Here is an 18396-nt window from a genome sequence, read left to right as displayed (position 1 = left end):
GCATAAATAATTGCACAAATATGAAAAAGAGATTACTTGTGTTAGTCCTCAGAATAATAAAAATCAATCCATAGTTGAACTACAGACCTCCATAAAAACTAGCAAAATTTAAAGACACATAATATTGTGTGTTGTGAAAGACAAAGAATCAGTGAAAGTTATTCATGGCTGGAGGGATGTAAACTGAAATACTTTTTGGCAAACTGACTATGAGCATTCCTTATGGGCTAGATATTTTTACTCTAAAATAGATTCCACAGGTTGCCTATGTGTATTTCAAGATAAACACAGTGTTGATCATTGCATCAATTTTTATTGTAGCTCCAAATTGGAGACAAAATAAATACTAATCAACAGTAGAATTGCTAAATAAATTGTGATCTCTTCATAAAAAATAATTCTGTAAAACAAAGATAAGATGAAAATCAACAAATTAATGAATCTCAACGAACAGTTTAAGAAGAAGAATCGAAACACACAAATGTTATATTATAGATAAATATATTTGGATAAATTGTGAACTCCATTAATTGATACTAGAAGTTAGAATATTGAATAATATTTTGGAAGGTATTCATTAGGAAACTTAAAAATTAACCAGGATAAGATTCAGTAATCATTTAAATCAATGAGAGAAACTAAGTATTTTTCATGCAGAAGAAAATTATATATAATATATATATTAAATATTTTAAAGTGTAAAATAAGAAGCTTGAAATAAATGAATTTGAAGTTATGCCTAATTTTTCAAATGCATATATATATATATACACACACACACACACATAATTTAATTTATGATAAGTTAACATCAACATTAAGACAAAAACCTTTTTTTATTATTATACTTTAAGTTCTGGGGACATGTGCAGAACATTCAGGTTTGTTACACAGGTATACCTGTGCCATGGTGGTTTGCTGCACCCATCAACCCATCATCTGCATTAGGTATTTATCCCGGTGATATCCCTCCCCTGGCCCCTTATCCCCCAACAGGCCCTGGTGAGTGATGTTCCCCCAACTGTGTACATGTGTTCTCAGTGTTCAACTCCCACTCATGAGTGAGAACATGCAGTGTTCGGTTTTCTTTTCTTGTGTTAGCTTCCTGAGAATAATAGTTTCCAGCTTCATCCTTGTCCCTGCAAAGGACATGAACTCATCCTTTTTTATGGCTGCATAGTATTCCACAGTGTATATGTGCCACATACATTTGTTTTACAGTCTGTGAAGAGATTCACAGAAGATCACATTTTAAGACCTGTATTTACCTCACCATCTCTCCTGTGTGACAAAACCTAAAACTACAAAGGGAAAGATAAGGAATGCCATTGCCCTTGGGACATTGGTAAAACTAACTGAACTTTGGAAAGGGGAAAAGGAAAAAAGAGGAAAACCATATGTGGATGATTTAGATCTACACCTGAAGGTTGGACAGGATCATTAAGAGGGTTCCAATCATGAAGACCTAGAAACAGTGTCGACCTGTCATTGAGCTTCATCAGAATGACAGAGAATGCTTCTCTATTCTCTTCACCGCCCCCAACTTGTTGAGTAACAGGTCAAAGCAGTGTCTTCTGGGGGACTGAGTGGAATTTCGAGGGAAACTTAAGGATGAGGATACAGCAGATACTGAGAAAAGCTGCTAAACTAGTCCAATCCGGAACACAAAGTATTGCTAGATGAGCAGGAAACCTATGGTGCACCGGAGTTAACTCTAAGAGGAATAAGTCCCAAAACCAAATCAACTCCTGATTAGATTGATTCCACCTTCTCCCTCAAAACACACATACACAGCCTAGTAAAAGGGAACACATGTGGGTTTTGCTTTCTATATTAGTCTACTCTACATAGTTCACTTTTTGAGTAAAACTTACCAGACATATATAGAAACAGAAAAGATACATAAAGGAAACACTGTTAAGAGACAAAGCAATTAATAAAAGCGGATTCAAATGTGGCAGAAGTGTTGGAATTATCTTTCAAGTAGATCTCATGGGTACTGTTCCAGAAGCCCTTAGTAGGGTATAAAGCCCCTTTATTTTTTTATTATACTTATGTGACAAGATCATTCTTATATCCTCTTATATAAAAGGTATTTCCAATCCACATTCATCTCTGTATTGGCAGTCACATTTTTTGACACTTTGCAAATATTAGTCCACTGTCTTATTCTTACATTTACAATTGTGGAGCAGTCTGTTGTCATTCTATGAAGTGTTCCCTCACAATGAAACAGTTTACTTTGGCTGATTTTAAGAGATTCTTCATGTTTGGTGGTGGTTTCCAGCTTAAACACATCATAATGAATCAGCCACCAAAGAAGAGAAATACTAAGGATCAGGCAAAAATATATTGTTTTGCACATTCAAAACAAAGTAAATTTATGTCTTACACATCCAAAATGAGGATTGTTTGACTTCCTGAATACAATTCATTTGTTTACTTTGAAAAAAATTATCAAACGTTATACCCTCGAATATGTACTCTCCTCATTTTCTCTACTTAGCTCTAATTTGTGCTACAGCCAATCACACATTATGCTGTTTGTAAAGCACATATGTGATACTCTCATCCTCCATGTGTCACTATCACTCTCCTAGTTTACCTCTATTTGTCCATCTGTGAAGCCCTCATGACATATCTTTATTATCCAATTCACACTTTCTGCAGCTTCATTTAAGTTGCTAAACAAAGTTTTCACTAAACAGCAAATATTACTTATTTCACTTTTCACCAATATAAATTCTAATTTTTATTCTTCAATAACTGCCAAATATGAAAAAAATTCATGCATACATTATATATATTGACACATGTATGTGTTATACATACATACACAAAATTGCTAGTGGTAACGGTGGTTTTCATAGGAGTCTATAACTACTGGAGATTTTGTGTTTCCTTAAAGATATAGTATTTCCTTAAAGATATTCCATTCCATAATTTATCATAGAGATAATTCTTATGCTTTTATTAAAAATATAAATTAATAGGCTGGGTGCAGTGGCTCACATCTGTAATTTCAGCTTATTGAGAAAATGAGGCAAAAGGATCACTTGAACCTAGCAGTTTAAGGCTGATTTGAGCTGTGATTGCATCATTGCATTCCAGCCTGGGCTACAGAACCAGAATATATATAATTTTTTATATATAATATATAATTATATATACTTTATATATATTATATATATAATTTGTATATATATATATATAAATTGACAGTAATACATTAAAATCTAGAATCAAGTTCTAAAAGCAACAGCAATGTGCATTTCCAGTCTAGTTTAGTGACTATTAGAATTAAAGCCAACTTCAGGCAAGACATTTCCAAAAACATAAGAAAAAAAACAAAAAGAAAAAGGAGAAAAAATATTCCAGACTTTTGAAGATATTTATTAAAATCATAACTTGGTGGTATCCTCTTTCTCATCTTTTGATGAGTAAAATATTAAAGTACTCCAATACTTTAATATTTGATGAGTAAAATATTTGATGAGTAAAATACTTTAATATTTGATGAGTAAAATACTAAAGTACACACTGGGTCAACACTGCCTTTCAATAAAGACGTGGGCTGTGATGACTCCAGCTGTGATTTGCGCCACAGTGGGCAGAGTGCTCACAGTGGATCCTCGGGCCATGGGAGACCCCATTAAATACATTGAACAACATGCCATCAAAGCACTTCCCATCTGCCACTGCTCGGGGCCCACAACAAGCTACAGCAGCATCACAACCTTTGCCAGCACAAAGCCCGGTGTCCTTTCACTTTATCTGTGTGTATGAGCACACACACTTATGCTCGCCTGTGCAGACCCTCACACCATAGTGTACACTGTCACAGTGACACCGCCAGCTACTGAGGGCTGTGCCTTTTACCAAGTCTTATTTCAGGCTGGCTCAGCACGAGGACATTGTGCATGCAATACTGACTTTGAACTGAGTCACTCAAAAATTAGTCAAATCAATTCAGGTAGTGTGTGTTTTTCTTTCTCCTGCTTTTGAAAACAACCGGCAGAGGAGTTTTTTTAGCCACTTATTTAAAATGTTAATGAAGGAACCTGTGAGTGCAGAGGCACAGAAAGGAGCAGTTGATTTAAGAGTCATTCCAATGCATAAGCAAGTTCCAAATGCTCTGAGATGTGAGGAGGGGAAGATGCAAAGGGCGCCTTGAGAAGAATTGCTTTTGCAGTAATGACCTGGCAGCTCCCAGCATGCTCGCTGCGATGGCATTCACCCCACTGCGGTTGTCATCATCAATGTGACTTTGTTGTTTTAGAAGGATCCGTTGTGGTCAGGGTTCCACCTGTCCTCCTCCATACCATGGCAGTTCCTGGCAGGTGCTGGCCAAATGGGACTTGGGTAGAAACAAAAGACCAGGCCCACAGAAACAGGGACCCTGGGGGCTTCCAAGGGGGAGAGCTGACTGCCAGGTGCAGAATCTATAGAATTATCCACTGTGCGAGCCGGAGGGACCTGCGCAAATCCCTGGGGAGTGTGTTAGAATTTCCCCAAATACTGTACGAGGGAAAAGTACTCACACTTTATCACATGAAAGACTAATGATGTCTAGGAGCTGACACAGAACAGGGGGACTCTGTCCACTGCAGGGACAGCGAGCTGTGTCAGGACAGAAATGAGCAAGCTTGAGTCTCTGGGGACACCTGTGGAAAGAGCAATGCAAGGCACACACCAGGGCTCTGACTCACTCCTCAGAGCAGGCTTGGGTCCCCAGAGTAAGGATGAACAGACAGCCTTGCCACATCATGTAGTGCGAATGGCAGGGCTGCAGGGGATGTAGTGCTGTTGCCGGTGGGCTGCCAGACACCTGTCAGTCAGACCCACTTCTTAGTGAGGGTCCCTTCATTTCCTCTCTGGGATGCATTTCATCATATTCACTTGTTACCCACGATTCTTCCTGACAGTCTGCAAGGGTTGCATCTTTTTCAGGCCTGGGGTCTGGCCCTACCCCAGGGGATTCTCGCCTCCACACCAGGGACCTGGTTACTGCTGACAGCAGGGAGAGAAGCAGGCAGAGGGGTCCAGCATGGGCCTCCCGCATTCATAAATCCTATTTTTCAACCAACATTGAGAACTGCCTGTCTCCTGCTCAAAGAGGAACCTCAGGTCTCAGGAGTGGTCAATGCTGAGCTGACAAAGCTATTGCAATTCTGATCTCCATAGTCTTGAGATCTCTAGTGTTGCCAGGAGACTGTCGGGAGGAGCTTGAGAAGAAAGAGGCACAGGATGTTTCACACTGCTTTTTCCAAGTGCAGTCAAGGGACAGCCTCTGCACACTGAGGTAATTCTAGATGAATGTCTCCACGCTGTTCCCTCCTCCTTTCTGGAGAGTTTAGTGCTGGCTGACTGTAGAACACTTTATTCACAGAAGCAGTTAGAAAAAAATGTCACTCTTAGTTCACATGCTCCAACATCAGACTGGGAGTAACTGGTTCTAGAGGGAAAAGCCAGGACTGGATCATTTGTATTCTCATCAGCTGCCTCCACGCACATGGAGATGGATTTCACTGGTGTCGATACGTGTGTTCACGTCCACAAGAGGCCACTCAGAGGGACTGAAGTGACTTCACACCCACCGCAAAGCCATTTCTGCTGCCAGAGTCTCCAATCTCCAATCACCAGGAAATTCTTCACCAAGGGGCCAGCTCCAGCCATCTCACTTGTAATCAGTAGCATCGACATTGTCTGAGAAATATTTATTCTGTCCAGTTTAAGCTTAATTTACACAAACACTAAAAAGTGTAAAATAGACTTTAGCTTTTCCTCTATTTATATATCAATCCCTGAGCAGGTAGCTGTCAACTTGAAATGCCCTATGTACAGTTAATAAACATCAGGGTGCAGGGAGGGACCATGAGCCCCTTCCCTGTGCACAGCAGGGGCTGGGCTGTCATTGCAGGAGAGCAAACCTGGCCTCCCTTCTGAGCAAAGAGGAGGGGGTGGCAAGGGCACGGCGGTGTAGGAATTCTTACACATCAGCACAGATGCTTGAAGGCCTACTGTTCAGTCACTTTGGGGGCCGGGATGTCCCACCCTGATAACACCACATTGCCTCACAGAGGTGCCGGCTTTTCTGTCCTTGTTAGACCTCAGGGTAGGTGGTGTCAGGGATGATAAATAACTTAACCACCTGGGAGAAGAAAACAGGCAAAGGAAGGAAGGGTGAATGAGGAAGAAGAGACAAGGCCACAGGGGTGGGACAACGTAGTGATAAAGCCAGGGGTGACAGTGTAGTGGTAACTAACAGGAGAGGAGAGGGTGGTCCATGCCCATCAGTCCCCTCCTTCCTGAACAACATGAGGGGTGCAGGGAGGGCGAGCCCTCAGGGAGTGAATGCAGCAGTTCAAAGAAACAAAAATAGACAAAAAGAATAAACGTTCTCCAAGGACACCAGGATTTTGGAGAGGAAACTGTGAGACCTCTGAATGCCTGATGCCCAGTAGTGCTGAGTGGGTAAGTAACAGGAAGCCTGCACCCCCCAGCCCTGTGCACAACCGGAGACCAAGGAACCTGTGTCACCAGTACCTGGGGCTAGAGGAAAGGGCTTCCAAATGGCCCAGGAAGATGAGGGGGCATTTCACTCCACCTCTGGGACCAGATGACCACAACTCCCCTGAGGAACCCCATACCAAAAAGAATTGAACATAATAGTATTGCTTAAATATAAACTGGCTCATCTGATCAACCTGATACTGACCCCAGGACACCCCCCTCAAGGTGGCTCCAGTTCCCTATCATCTCGACTTTTCTCCCTGGCCTCCCATACTCCCTGAGCCTTCCTGGAGGGCCCCCTGTCCCCTCTGCTGCCCACTCCAAAGAGAATAAGAAACCAAGAGCATAAGCACCCCACAGGTCGAGGAAAGAGGCTTGCCAACACTTCTTTCCCTTGGAAAATTCCTCTACTAGCAAATTTGCTTCCAGGTGGCAAAAATGAGAAGTGCTGGGCCAGCAGCCAGGTGCACAGCTGCAGAGGCTACGTGGACCTGCCTCAGGGGCCAAACAGAAGGGCTGCCCACAGGCAGGCCACGTCTAGAGTGAGCCCAGAGGGACCAGAGAGAGTCTGGGATCCAATCAGGGATGACCCTTCTTTCAGTTGGGTCTGGCAGATTTTCAAAATCCGGTCTTTCCACTGAGGCCATACCAAAGCTCCCCAGGACGTCAGGCTCCCCAGTCCCCCCAGAACCCCCCATGAAGCTGTCATTTCCTCTCAAGTTGCATACACTGGCCACGTGAAGGTAGTTTCTACTCATCAGACAAGTGGCCAGCTCGCCTTCAGATTTACCAAAGAAATCCGGGTCCTACCCCACACTTGCTGGCTGGGCAGGCTTTTCAAAATGCAGGTATCTCTGGAACTGTTTTGTGGACACCAGGAGCATTAATGGACAAACCCTGTGCTGCTCCCATGGTACCCTGTGCACCTGGGTAAGACTGGAACACATTAGGGGCAGGGCCCCGACATGCCTACTCTGGAACAGCGTGGGACCTGGGGAAATCATCAGTTGTTTGCTGTCCTGTCATTGCTGTTCTACACATCCCTGGAGACTATGAGCATGGGTTGTGGTGCCGTAGTGGCTGGGCAGGACTAGAAACGTCTAGTTTTGACCTGGAAGCAGCAGACACCCAAGGCTTAGAGTAGAAGTGGGGGCTCCGTACCATTCCCAGTGCCAACTTCCCAAGGCGGAAACAGGAAGGAATGTCTGGCAACCCACCAAGGGTCAGACGCCATGGCAACCCTAGCAGAAGCTGCCTAACCCTGGCTGTTCCAATAACAGTGAGACATTCTTGGGAAGGTGGAGCCCTTTGTGGGAGCTCAGGATGGGTGTCCTGGAAGTACCACTTAAAGGCCACTGAGGCCTCTCAAAATCCTTGTGTTAGAGCTGCAGCTCTCCATGTGGGCTACAGTGTAGTCACCTATGGAGCTTTAGGACAAGCCCAGGGCTCAGCTGCCCAGACCAGTGCCTTGAGAACTTTTGCAGCAGGGAAAGTAGCTTGGAGAAGCGTGCCTGGGAGACCATGTGGCACTGCCTGGCTGGGTCCTCAGCTGACAGAGGTGAGGGTAGGGCTCATGGGGACCTGGTAATGCTGTGAATTATGTATGTGTGGCAGGAAGGTGCCACAATGCCAAGGCCCCACGTCTTGGAAATTCCATGAGGTCCGCATGAGGATGAACTAAACAACAAGGGCTGTCCTCAAGGGAAAAATAAAAGAAACACCCACATAAGGGACTCTGTGGAACTGAGTCTGGAAGAGAGGGGTGCCTGGTCTACTCCAGGAGAAGTTGCCTAAAACAAGTTTGCTTCCCATTGCATTCTCTTTGCTGGTTCTAAACATCACCTCCTCCCCATTCCTGTAATTTGCATCATTTGGGGCTCCTTACTGTTGCTGCATCCTTGTTTACATTTTAAGGATGCTTGGATTTGACTTACTTAAGAGCATATAAGGCTTAATTTTGTATTTCTGGTAATCATTTATTACATTTCCCCCATTTTATCAAATGACACGTTTATCTCATGTCTTTTAATATGTTAAAGATTTTGTATCCAGTTTATCTAAAACTCCTTGCTTAAAATGAGTTTAATTCTAGCAATCTATACACTGTTATTTCTGCACTGTTTTATAATTTGATGATAAATGTTTTCCCCCAATATATGACTGTATGGATACTTTTTAAAAAGATACAATAAAGTCCGATCTCTCTGTCTCACTTGATCAAGTGGCTGAACGAGTCAATCTCTCCATCAAATAGAAACATCCCACATCACTTAATCTAATTAATGAAAACATCCAGTGTGTATGTGCACCCACGATGAGAAGAAAAGACCAAAGCAAACAGCCAAAAAGGAGAGAATCCCATGATTTCTGTGTAAACTTCTACAGATATCATAAATATTTATTGCTAGAAACAGTATTTTAAATAAAAGGTTTTCAGGCAAGTGTATTAAAACGGCCTTGGATACATGGGGCCCTATTACTTGTAAAACTTGTCAAATAGGATGACGATTAAAAATACAAAATTACACAGAAAATACCCTTCAATAAATTGATTTTTTTTTTTTTTAATTGAAAAGGAGTTTGGCTCTTGTTGCCCAGGCCGGAGTGCAATGGCGCGAACTTGGCTCACTGCCACCTCTGCCTCCAGGTTCAAGCGACTCTCTTGACTCAGCCTCCGGAGTAGTTGGGATTACAGGCATGTACCACCATTCTCGGCTAATTTTGTATTTTTAATAGAGATGGGGTTTCTCAATTTTGGTCAGGCTAGTCTCAAACTCCCAACCTCAGGTCATCCGCCAGCCTCGGCCTCCCAGAGGGCTGGGATTACAGGCGTGAGCCACCGCGCCCGGCCTAATAAATTGATTAAAAAAAAAAAAATGCTAATCGAGGTTCTCTAAAGGGAGCCTTTTAGGCAACATGCCCACTGGGTGTACTGATTCCTAGGGTGGCTGGTGTCAGGCGAATCGATGTGGCTCCCCCAGCCCCCTCCTGGGAACATCCTAGAGACAGCATGGAAACGCACGCGGCCCGGCGGTCCCGGGAGCGGCCATGGTGCCCAGCCCCGCGGCCTCCCCCTGCCCTCGAACCCCACGTCAAGCACCCGCGGACTCTCACGTCCTCTTTTTACAGGGCGGCGGGCGCTTCTCCTGCACCTTGGCCTGGCGCTTCTTCTAGGCCTCCTCCGCCTCGCGTTTCTCCTCCTTGGCCACCTTGTAAGGCCACTTTAGTATCCGCAGGTGGCCGCTGTCCTTTGTGCTGCCCTTCCGAGCCGACCTCTCGGGGTTGGAAGGTGGGCGCCGGCGCCTTGGTGAGGCTGACCTGGGGCACCACCACGCCGGCCACAAGCTGCTCCGCTGAAAGCCCTGCAGGGGCAGAGGCTGGCTTTCCGCGGGGCGGGAGTGGCGGAGCCCCAGGACCCCGGCAGCGGGGCAGGTGGGAGGCCGGCTCTTGCGGAGCCCTCCAGGGAGCCCAAAGCCGCTGGGCCAGGCCGCTTAGGCAGCTCTGCGCCCTCCGCTTCCCCGCCTCCTGCGCCCGCCCCCTCCCCCAACCCCCCGCCGCGCCCCCAGGATTTCCTGCACAGCCAGCCGCCTCTTCCGCACGCACAGAGTGCTCTCGGGGCACACTGTCTGGCACGCGATGGCCACGGCGTGGCTGTTAGAGGCTGGTGGTCATCCTGACCATGTGGTCCAGGGCGCCCAGCTCCTCCGAACCGCGCACAGAGCGGGGCGTCAGCGCGGACAGCTAGCAATCCTTGAGCTTCTGCAGGCGGTTCTTGGAGACCTCGGGCTTCCGCGCCCTCTAGAGGAGCGGAGGCAGCTCAAGCTGGTACTTTTCCCTGAACGGCTGCAGGCAGGGGCGCTCCTGGAGCCTCTGCATGAGGCGGCCCTGTAAGTGGCCACTCCTCTGGCGACATCCCACCAAGGGGGCCCCGGGTGGACACCCGCCCCTGCTAGCTCAGAGCTGGGATGCGATCGACCAGGCATGGCGGCTTTCAACCCTAATGCGTCCCTCCGTCAAGGTCAAGACCCGGGACATAGTTCAACAAGTAGTTGGTGATGATATCGTGCCCTGACTGGGCCACAACAGCCTCTTTAGTAAAACAGCATAGGAACGTAATGAAACAGATGCTCAACTCCTCTGTGTCCCTCTGACGACATCTCTCCTGGGATCTGTGACTCTGCTGGTCTTCAATGCCTACTGAGAGGCATTGAAGACCAGTGAGGCATTGAAGACTCAATGCCTACTGAGAAGGGTTCCTCGCCCTCATCAGGCATGAAAACTTCAAAGCCCTCTGTCCTCAACGTGGGATCCCTGGGCCAGCGGCATCAACCTCACCAGGAAACCTGTTCTTCTGCTCAATCTTGGGCCCTACCCCAGGCCTATTCAAAGAAAGATTCCAGGGGCAGGGCCTGGCAGCCTGTGTTTCCACCAGATCTGTGTTAAAGCTCAAATGAACCAGCCCAGGTGATGCTGACGCAGGAAGCACAAGGCTGAGAGGCAGTGTCTAAGGCAACTGTGCCCATGGGGCCAGGGGCAGTCCCTGCCTGTGCAGCTATGATTAGGGCTGTGTTCCCCTCCCTGTCCTGCCAGTTGACCTCAGTGTGGGAGCACTCATCTGAGGCCACCAGGGTATATCCACAAAGCCGTGGTAGCAGACGATATTAAGGCCGGTCCAGCCATTGTGGTCAGTCTCCTGCGCCTTCTCAACGCTCACCCCACGCCGCACCAGCCTCCACAGCGGCCCCAGGACTCCGGGACGCTCTCCACGCCCTGGATGCCGTGCTCCTCCTCATCCTGGAAAGGGTAGAAAGAATTGTCCTGCTGGGGGCAGTGGCTCACGCCTGTAATCCCAGAACTTTGGGAGGCTAAAGCGGGTGGATCACGAGGTCAGGCGATCATCCTGGCTAACACAGTGAAGCCCGTCTCTACTAAAAATACAAAAAATTAGCCAAGCGTGATGGCAGGCGCCTGTAGTTCCAGCTATTCGGGTGGCTAAGGCAGGAGAATGGCATGAACCCGGGAGGCGGAGCTTGCAGTGAGCAGAGATCATGCCACTGCACTCCAGTCTGGGTGACAGAGCAAGACTCCCTCAAAAAAAAAAAAAATGTCGTCAGAGGCGATGCTGCGGTTGGCTGTCAGGCAGACTGGAGAAGTCCTGGAACTCTTTGTAGTAAGCGAGATCCTCCTCGACCTGTGAGCGTAGGGGTGGGGATGGCATGCAGAGCGCCTTGCCACCCTGAGGCCGGGTCCCAGCCAGCAGCACCATGCAGGCTGCGGGAGACGTGGGCGGGGTCCAGGGCACCTTCAGGGAGAGCCAGTCGCGCGCGCCAAGCTCCCTACTTCTCGCTTCTGCGTCCCCAGAGAAGCCCTGGTATAGCTGGCCTAGACATATGCAGATTTATTAACTGTAGAAGAAAGAATTATACCTTTCAGGTAAAATGGCTACATAAAATAATTAGTTACTGTTTTTGGGACAAATTCTCACTCTGTCACCCAGGCTGGAGTGCAATAGCACAATCAGAACTCACTGCAGTCTTATACTCCTGGACTCAAGCAATCCTCCCAACTCAGCCTCCTGAGTAGCTGGGACAACAGGTACACACCACCACGCAAGGCTAATTTTCTTTTCATTTTTTGGTGGAGATAAGGTCTTACTATGTTGCCCAGACTGATCTCAAACTTCTGGCCTCAAGTGATTTTTCTGCCTTGATCTCCCAAAGCCCTGGGATTATAAGTATGGCCACTGTCACCAGCCTAAGATCAATTTTTTTTTTAATACAGATAGTTTCCCAACTAAAAATATTTTATTAGACTTCTCTTAAGTCAGCAAAGCAGTGTTATTACTGACCCAGTCTTCCCTTATTTTCAGCTTATGTGCAATAACAAAATTACCTTTATTTTTAAATTTGTTTTATTTTATATTTTCAAGGTGCACAATATGTTGTTTTGAGATACATATACATAATGAAATGATTACTATAATGAAGAAAATTAACAAATCTATCATATCACTTAGCTGTACTTCTTTTTTATGATAAGAACATCAAAAATCTAGTCCCTCAGAATATTTCCCCAAAACAATACAAGATTATCGAATATACCTACAGGTTGTACATCAGATTCATTTATTCTACATTACTGCGCCTTTACAACTTTTGTCCTTCATTTACCTAATTTCTTCCCATCAATGTAACCACCTTTTTTAATGTATTGAACTTTTAAAAATAGATTTCAAATATGAGTGGGGCCATGAAGTATTTTTCTCTGTGTGTCTGTCTTATTTCACTGGAGAAAACTGCCATTTACATGTCTCCTAAATTTAGTACAGAAATAGAGTGCTAGTCAAGAATATGTCTGTTTTGTTAGATTATTTTTTCCAAGTTATCCTCTTTATCAATTTTTTTGTACTATAAAAGAGTGAAAATTCTTGTATTAAAAATATCTGTACCCAGACTATTGATAAATAACTTTTTTGTTTTTTTTTTTTTGTTGTTGTTGTTGTTGTTTTTCTTTTTGAGACAGTGTCTTGCTCTGTGGCCCAGGCTGTAGTGCAGTCATGTGATCTTTGCTCACTGCAAGCTCCGCCTCCCGGGTTCACACAATTCTCCTGCCTCAGCCTCCTGACTAGCTGAGACTACAGGCACCCACCACCACGCCCGGCTAATTTTTTTTTTGTATTTTTAGTAGAGATGAGGTTTCACCATGTTGGCAAGGATGGTCTCAATCTCCTGACCTCCTGATCCATCCACCTCAGCTTCCCAAAGTGCTGGGATTACAGGCGTGAGTCACCGCGCCCTGTAGATAAATAGCTTCTTTTAGGGATAAAAAACTCAGGAAGTTCAAGATTTCTGGATTAATGATTGACAATGTTCTTAGTGGTCTCTCTTTGATTTATTTCAATTGTAAGTAATTCTTGGTGACAGTCTAACATAAATTCTGGCAGGTGAAGAGAATAAATAACTAAAGTATCTCTAGGAGAATCAATAGAATAAGATTATCTTGGTTAAATGGCTAAGAAAGTATGCTACATATACACAAACACTTTTTCATCTTCCAAAATCAAAGTCAAATACTAAATGATCGTAAGGTAGCTAATTCTGTCTTTCTGTGAAAGTAAATCTGAGCTAAATTAGAAGAATGTCAGGAATAAAATTTTCCTTGAAAACTAGGAACAACTAATGTAATTAAATTATGAGACATTGACTATTGCATAGAGTTTTAGCATCAACAGAAAAGCTCACAAAACGTAGGTGAAAATCAAAAAGGTGTGCTGGGTTGGAACCCTAAGGTGAATAATTTTATCATCTCAGATCACTTGGAAAAAAGCAGTGAGTCCAAAAGATGCGGGTGAGAAGCTTTCTCTCTGCTAACCCCTAATGTTCTGCAATAAACATGTGGAGGCAGAAGAGAGAGAGATTATTACAGAGTCTATGTGGTATAGAGTGAAGGAATAAGAGAACATTTCTGAGAAGTATTTTCAAAATTTGGAGAATCATTCCTATGTAAATCATTCATTTAAGGGACTAAAATACAAGTAAGATGTTTCTTGCCACATAACCCTCAGCTAGCCAGGCTCTGAAAAGGACAACACTGGACACTTTGACAGTGGTAAAAAGCAGGGTTTACTCACTCTCGAATACTAAGGACTGATGATAACCTTAAGCAGCACCTTATCTCTTTGGTTGAGGCTCTGCTTTGTTTCATTGAACAAATCTCTTGGGTTATTTTCTGTTGTGCTAGTCATTTAATTTGTTTTCTGAATCAAATGATGAGAATAAATATTGTTTTGAATGTAAACAGCATTACCAGATATATCCTACAACTTGGTGTGCCATCTGCCTAATTTTGAATCTATAGGATGGGAATAAAAGCATTGTGAAGAACACCAGGTGATTTCCTTATAGCTGAATACTCTTGTCTCTCCTGCTTTTCTTTTGGCTTTCCTGCTGCATGGGTCATGGCAATAAATGGGAGTTTTCTGCACACAGAGAAAAAATTCACTTGTTGAAGATGTTAGTCTTCTTGACCAACTCCTATATTGGTACAAACATGTGAGAGCAATGCACCTTCTCAATCATTTCAAATTTGTGGTCTTTGTTAAAGCAGGTAAGCTGGTGCCTCAGGAGACATAGCTTTCACATTCTATTATAGAATTTTCCATTCTGTATCATCTGCATTCTTATTTAAAGTTTAAACTAATGTTGTTCTTTCTACTGCATAAGAATATTTATACCACTTTATGCTTAGTAATTAAACGTATACGTCAGTTAAAATCAGGACAGTCTCCATTATTCTAAGTCCTGTTCCTGTTCTCCATCATCTTACATAGGAACCTTCCTCTTTCAATGGTTTATATTAAAAAACCTAAGACAATTGAAATCAACCCTATAAAAATTATGCTACAATTATTTTAAACCCTAACATAACAGTATTATCTTTGACAGGAATCTGAAAATCAATTTATTTCTTATCTTTTGATAGATATTCATTAGTATGTTCTATCCTATTTTGTTACTTATATTTTGGAAAAGTTTCTTTTTTTTTTCTTTTTTTTTTTGTTTGAACTTGGATACTTTTAATAGGCTCACAATGAGTGCCATACAGGGTTTTTATTCACTGGCTTGAATGAGAATTGAAGAAATTCTGACAAGTTTAATACCCATCTGTGATTAAGTCTGGCAAAATACAGGTCATTGAAACAGATATTTTAATTGAGTTTTATAAAACTATACAAATCTTCCAAGTGATCATCAACTAGTTTCTCATTACAGGTACTAAGCAAACGTCACACAATTACACTTTTAAGATTACAGTGTTTAATGTTTATCAAGATACATTTCTACAGCTAGCAGGATAACAGATGAGTTAATGGGCCTCAGACTACATCCAAGGGAATGTTTATTGGGTGATCCCAATTACACCACAAGCCAGACGACCTCCAGCGTTTCCTGTCTTTTTACTTTCTTCATTTCCACCTTTGCCCAAGTCATCTGCTTTTTCATGGACCACCAATGTGCGGTCAATGATGGAATGGTCTCCTGAGAGTGAGATCACAGAATCTTCGAAAGACACATTGGCCACACCATCTTTGCCAGCGGTCACATTGCCCAGGTCTCCAACATGCCTCTCTTCATCCTTTGGCCCACCATGTTGTCTGGATAGAGGATTAAAGTGAGGACCTGCACTGGTACAGCCTTGTGTATTATCTCCAAACTGATGAACATGGAATCCATGCAGGCCTTCAGTCAATCCTGTAATGCTTCCCCACACCTTCACTGGTCCATTACTTTCCTTCTGCTCGAAATTGATGGTGCCCTGCACTGGGCTGTCACCCTTCAACACGCACACGGCCTTCATCGCCATGACTTGCTAGGCCACGCCGGGGTCCTGCTTCCCAGTATTTCGAGACTGACCACCAACGCTGCAGGAGACTACGCTGCCGGAAAAGTTTCTTAATGTTAGAATAGTATTACGTAACTCCTCTACTTATCCATTTATTCATTTTATTTATTGTGTAATCTATTCTAAAAATTGCACTGGATAATGGTAATATGTTAGCAAAGAAGACAAATAGCGCCATTACCTCTGGAATTTTCAACCTGGTAGTAATAAGAATAAGAGTTTTCTGAATATTATAATCTGATATAATATACTCAGAGAAGATGTACTAGCAGAACAATCCAGCACTGAGAAACTGTTGTATAAGCTGAAATGTGATTAATAACTAGGATATTGAGAAATAGTAAAGTCTGTGAGGTCAAATTAACTTAGTCAGACTTAAAAAGAAAATAAGCACTCTTCTTTATTCTTTGTAAGATAAGATATCCACCACTTCATTTTTCTACCCCAACCTGATTCAAATATATAAGTAAGACAAATGGTTTACAGTATGTACAAACTGAAAACATAATCGATGAAAAAGAAATCAGATTTAAAAAGAACTTAAATTGTATGATTTTATTTACCTGAATGCAAAAACATAAAAAGTAGATTAAGTGTTATGAAGGCATGGGGGAGGGTGAATGGAGAATAAATGTTAATGGATATTGGGATATTTCTGGAAGTTATAAAAGTGCCCAGGCAGTAGAGAGTTCTGATGGCTGCACAAGTGTGATATACTAACATTCTCTGAATTAAATACATTAGAACATGACTTTCACGGTAAGTGAATGAATCTCAACAAAACTGTACAGGAAAAGCCATTATTGATGTTCTAGTAAAGATTTCACAATAACTTATTATTTAAAATAACTTAATTAACAAATGTACACATTCAAGGTGTTTATCCCATGTATAACCATAAAGTAATTACATTCCATGAACTTACAATGAGCTCACAGGCTCTCACACATCGGGTCTCAGCACACTATTTGCATCATATATGGGGGGGGTCACAATAAATCATCATGAAACCAACTTTTTATGTACAACCAAAGCAAAAGAAAGGCCTCAGAGGGGAAGAGAAGGAAGAAGGAGGAAAACCATAGATAAGAGAACCTTTAGAAACATCAAAAAAACTCACAGATCCATTATCATAATCCAGAAACACCCCAACCCGACCCAGAGGCCTTTGCACATGCTGAATTAAATGTGGAGAGTTGGTGGAGAGACTATAGTGATTGCTCCTCTTTGAGGAAATTAACAGAAATGTTTCATCAGAATCAAGAACGATATTGGTATCTGCTGTCCTGGAATCTGGACAGACTCCCAGAATCCAGGTGGAGGAGTGGGTCACATCCACTTCCCAGTAATGCCTGCCAGAGGTGAACGCTTGCACTCCCCACACAGCAAAGCTCTCCACTCCCTGGGGATCCATGGGTGCACTGCGATGGTCGTCTCCAAATATCACACGTCTCACATCCTCAGAAAGGCTTATATAGCAAGGAGTCATTTCCGTACTCAGAGCATTATCCACTGACAAGGAAAAATATTATATTAGTGAGAGCTATGAGGGACAGAGGCTCTGTGGCCCAATTATTCACTTCAGTTGCTTTTCTTCCAAGAAAATACAGAAAAGAGGAAGCCAAGAGAGTTCAGCGCCATGCATCCATGAAGATGAAATGTCATTACAACTCTACAGCACATACAATTATATATTGTTCCTTAAATGATAGAGAAAAAATGTGACCATATCACTGGGCGAAGCAATGATTTAATGTCTACCTCTGCACAGTTTTTTTCAGGACATATCTAAAATATTTTTTTCTTTAATAGAAAATCTTCTTGTATTATTTGTCTTTAAGATCATCAACAGGTAGACATCACTTTCCCGTGATGTGAGTATTTATTGGAATGTAAGTTATGCCTATTATAGTCTCAAACCTCAAAAATTTGTTAGAAATTAACATGCGTAAAGTTTATAAGTTTCTGAAAAGAATACTCTGGCTTTACAATATCTCTTTAGCTCCTGATTCAATCTACTCTGCGTTCCTGCCCTCTGGTACCTAGACCTGCTCTCTTGAGTGGAGCTAACATGCTTAGGCCATGTTCACAGATCTCTCCCCTTTCAGTTGTTACGTATCTGATGACATTAAAATTGTCCTGATTATGGATATTTTAGTCATTATTTTTAATCAAAATGCTCTGATTTTGTAAATAATAAAGGTTACTTGTAGAATGCATGTAAATGCACATAGAATAGAATCAATTAAAAACCATTATGCCAAATCTAACCCTCAAAATTGAATTAAATTGAATAAACACGAAATACTGATGCCACCGTGACAACTAGTGTCTCCATAACTACATGACCTGAATATTCTTTATCCTCTTATTCTGAAGACAAAGTATGTACATTGCTTTACATTTTCATCAAACTCTAACTCAGGAAATTGAGTTTTGCTCTTTGTAGTATTACTATGCAGGTGGAGAAGATGCACATGT

At 43.0% G+C, this 18396-nt stretch overlaps 1 protein-coding gene and 2 pseudogenes across 1 annotated transcript in view; all 3 read right to left on the bottom strand.

Annotated features, from left to right (window-relative positions):
- Positions 1 to 7226: 7226 nt before the first annotated feature.
- On the bottom strand, positions 7227 to 11779 carry LOC105484385 (ankyrin repeat domain-containing protein 33B-like; annotated as a pseudogene).
- Positions 11780 to 15312: 3533 nt separating this feature from the next.
- On the bottom strand, positions 15313 to 15937 carry LOC105484376 (superoxide dismutase [Cu-Zn] pseudogene; annotated as a pseudogene).
- A 996-nt stretch (positions 15938 to 16933) lies between these two features.
- Positions 16934 to 18396, bottom strand: part of LOC105484386 (tripartite motif-containing protein 64C) — a 26974-nt gene continuing 25511 nt past the window's right edge. The window contains exon 7 of the mRNA XM_071075431.1: positions 16934 to 17427. Within this exon, the coding sequence (XP_070931532.1) occupies positions 16934 to 17427 (494 nt within the window). The remainder of the gene's footprint in view (positions 17428 to 18396) is intronic.

This window comes from Macaca nemestrina, chromosome 12 (assembly GCF_043159975.1).
Source record: "Macaca nemestrina isolate mMacNem1 chromosome 12, mMacNem.hap1, whole genome shotgun sequence".
NCBI lineage: Eukaryota > Metazoa > Chordata > Mammalia > Primates > Cercopithecidae > Macaca > Macaca nemestrina.
The sequence above is the reverse complement of the archived record's forward strand: the minus strand, read 5'-3'. Positions and strand labels throughout refer to the sequence as shown.